This window comes from Otolemur garnettii, unplaced genomic scaffold (assembly GCF_000181295.1).
Source record: "Otolemur garnettii isolate 467f Iridium unplaced genomic scaffold, OtoGar3 scaffold00145, whole genome shotgun sequence".
NCBI lineage: Eukaryota > Metazoa > Chordata > Mammalia > Primates > Galagidae > Otolemur > Otolemur garnettii.
The window spans coordinates 2,202,550-2,203,673 of NW_003852540.1; the positions used below are offsets into that span (position 1 = coordinate 2,202,550).

The window sequence follows — 1,124 nt, forward strand, 5'->3', positions numbered from 1 at the left end:
TGACATCTCCTGAGCCAGCTCCCCCACCGACACCCTGAACCCTGGGTGTACCCCTCTGCTCACCCCTCTGCAGATGGCCTCCAGACTTCCCTCCGGGGGCCAGGAATTGAGGAGAAGAGAAATCCCAGGGGGAGAGTGGAGAATGGAGAAAGGAACCAGTTCTCAAGAAGGCAGGGATTGGGTGGCATCGATGATAGTGTCAGGAGGGACCTAAGGATAAGTGCTCTCAAGTGCTCCTCGAACTTAACCATTCTGTCCTCCCAGGGGAAGGCCCCAGCTGCCCCTCATCCTCGCACTATACCTAAGCATCATTTCCCTGCCCTGCTGCCCTGCTCCCCAGCTGGGCTCAGGGCTTCCACTCTGCTCTGTGAGCTGCCTGTGTTCTCCTTGCCACAGTTCTCAGCCTGCTGGTTTGTCACTGCCTCTCTGTGTCCTCACCCCAGACTTAGGAGGGTCCCTGAGGGCTTGGACTCTTAGGATGTTCCCTGTACCCAGGACAGGGCCTGCCCTATTATCTAAGTCCTGGGAAGCAGGTGCTGAATGAATGTACATATTTCTTTTCCAGGGATCTCTGCATCTTCCGTCAAGTGGCAGCAGAGGTGGTGGGCAGGGCTGCTGTTGGCTGGAGCAGCCTTGGTGGGCCAGGCCACCAGGCCTGATCTCTCACCTCATACAGGCAGCATTGCATGATGACAATCAGCGTGAGGACGACTGCGTGCAGGCTGAAGAAGACATCGTTACTGTCCACAGGGTTCACTCCATTGGGGTATTTGAGGAGAAACTGCTCCTGTTTTGGGGTGGGGCAGAGTTGAATAGTGAGGGGTAGCAAGGCCACCAAGCAGCTTGAGCAGGGGTGGGGGGCAGGCCCACTCAGGCATACCTTGATATAGGGCACCCAAAGCAGGCCGATGTTGAACACACTGTAGGCCACAAAGCCTGTCAGGTTCAGGGCCAGGAAATCAAAGCTCAGACCAATGACACTGTAGGGGCAGAAGGGACAAGGCAGGGCGGGGGAGGGGGTGAGGTCTGAGGCCACTGCGGGAATGGGACAGAGCTTCTAGCACATGGAGAAGGAGGGCATAGCCCTTGCCAAGGAGAGCACTGTCCTTAGGTCCCTCCTGACA

The 1,124-nt window shown here is 57.1% G+C and overlaps 1 protein-coding gene across 3 annotated transcripts in view; it reads right to left on the reverse strand.

Moving 5' to 3' along the window:
• Positions 1 to 1,124, reverse strand: part of CTNS (cystinosin, lysosomal cystine transporter) — an 18,770-nt gene that overhangs the window by 4,561 nt on the left and 13,085 nt on the right. For all 3 annotated transcript variants that reach the window (XM_023518694.1, XM_003799116.3, XM_023518696.1), the window contains exons 7-8: positions 881 to 980; positions 668 to 787 (exon numbers count right to left, since the gene is read on the reverse strand). In XM_023518694.1, coding sequence (XP_023374462.1) covers positions 668 to 787; positions 881 to 980 — 220 coding nt within the window. The remainder of the gene's footprint in view (positions 1 to 667; positions 788 to 880; positions 981 to 1,124) is intronic.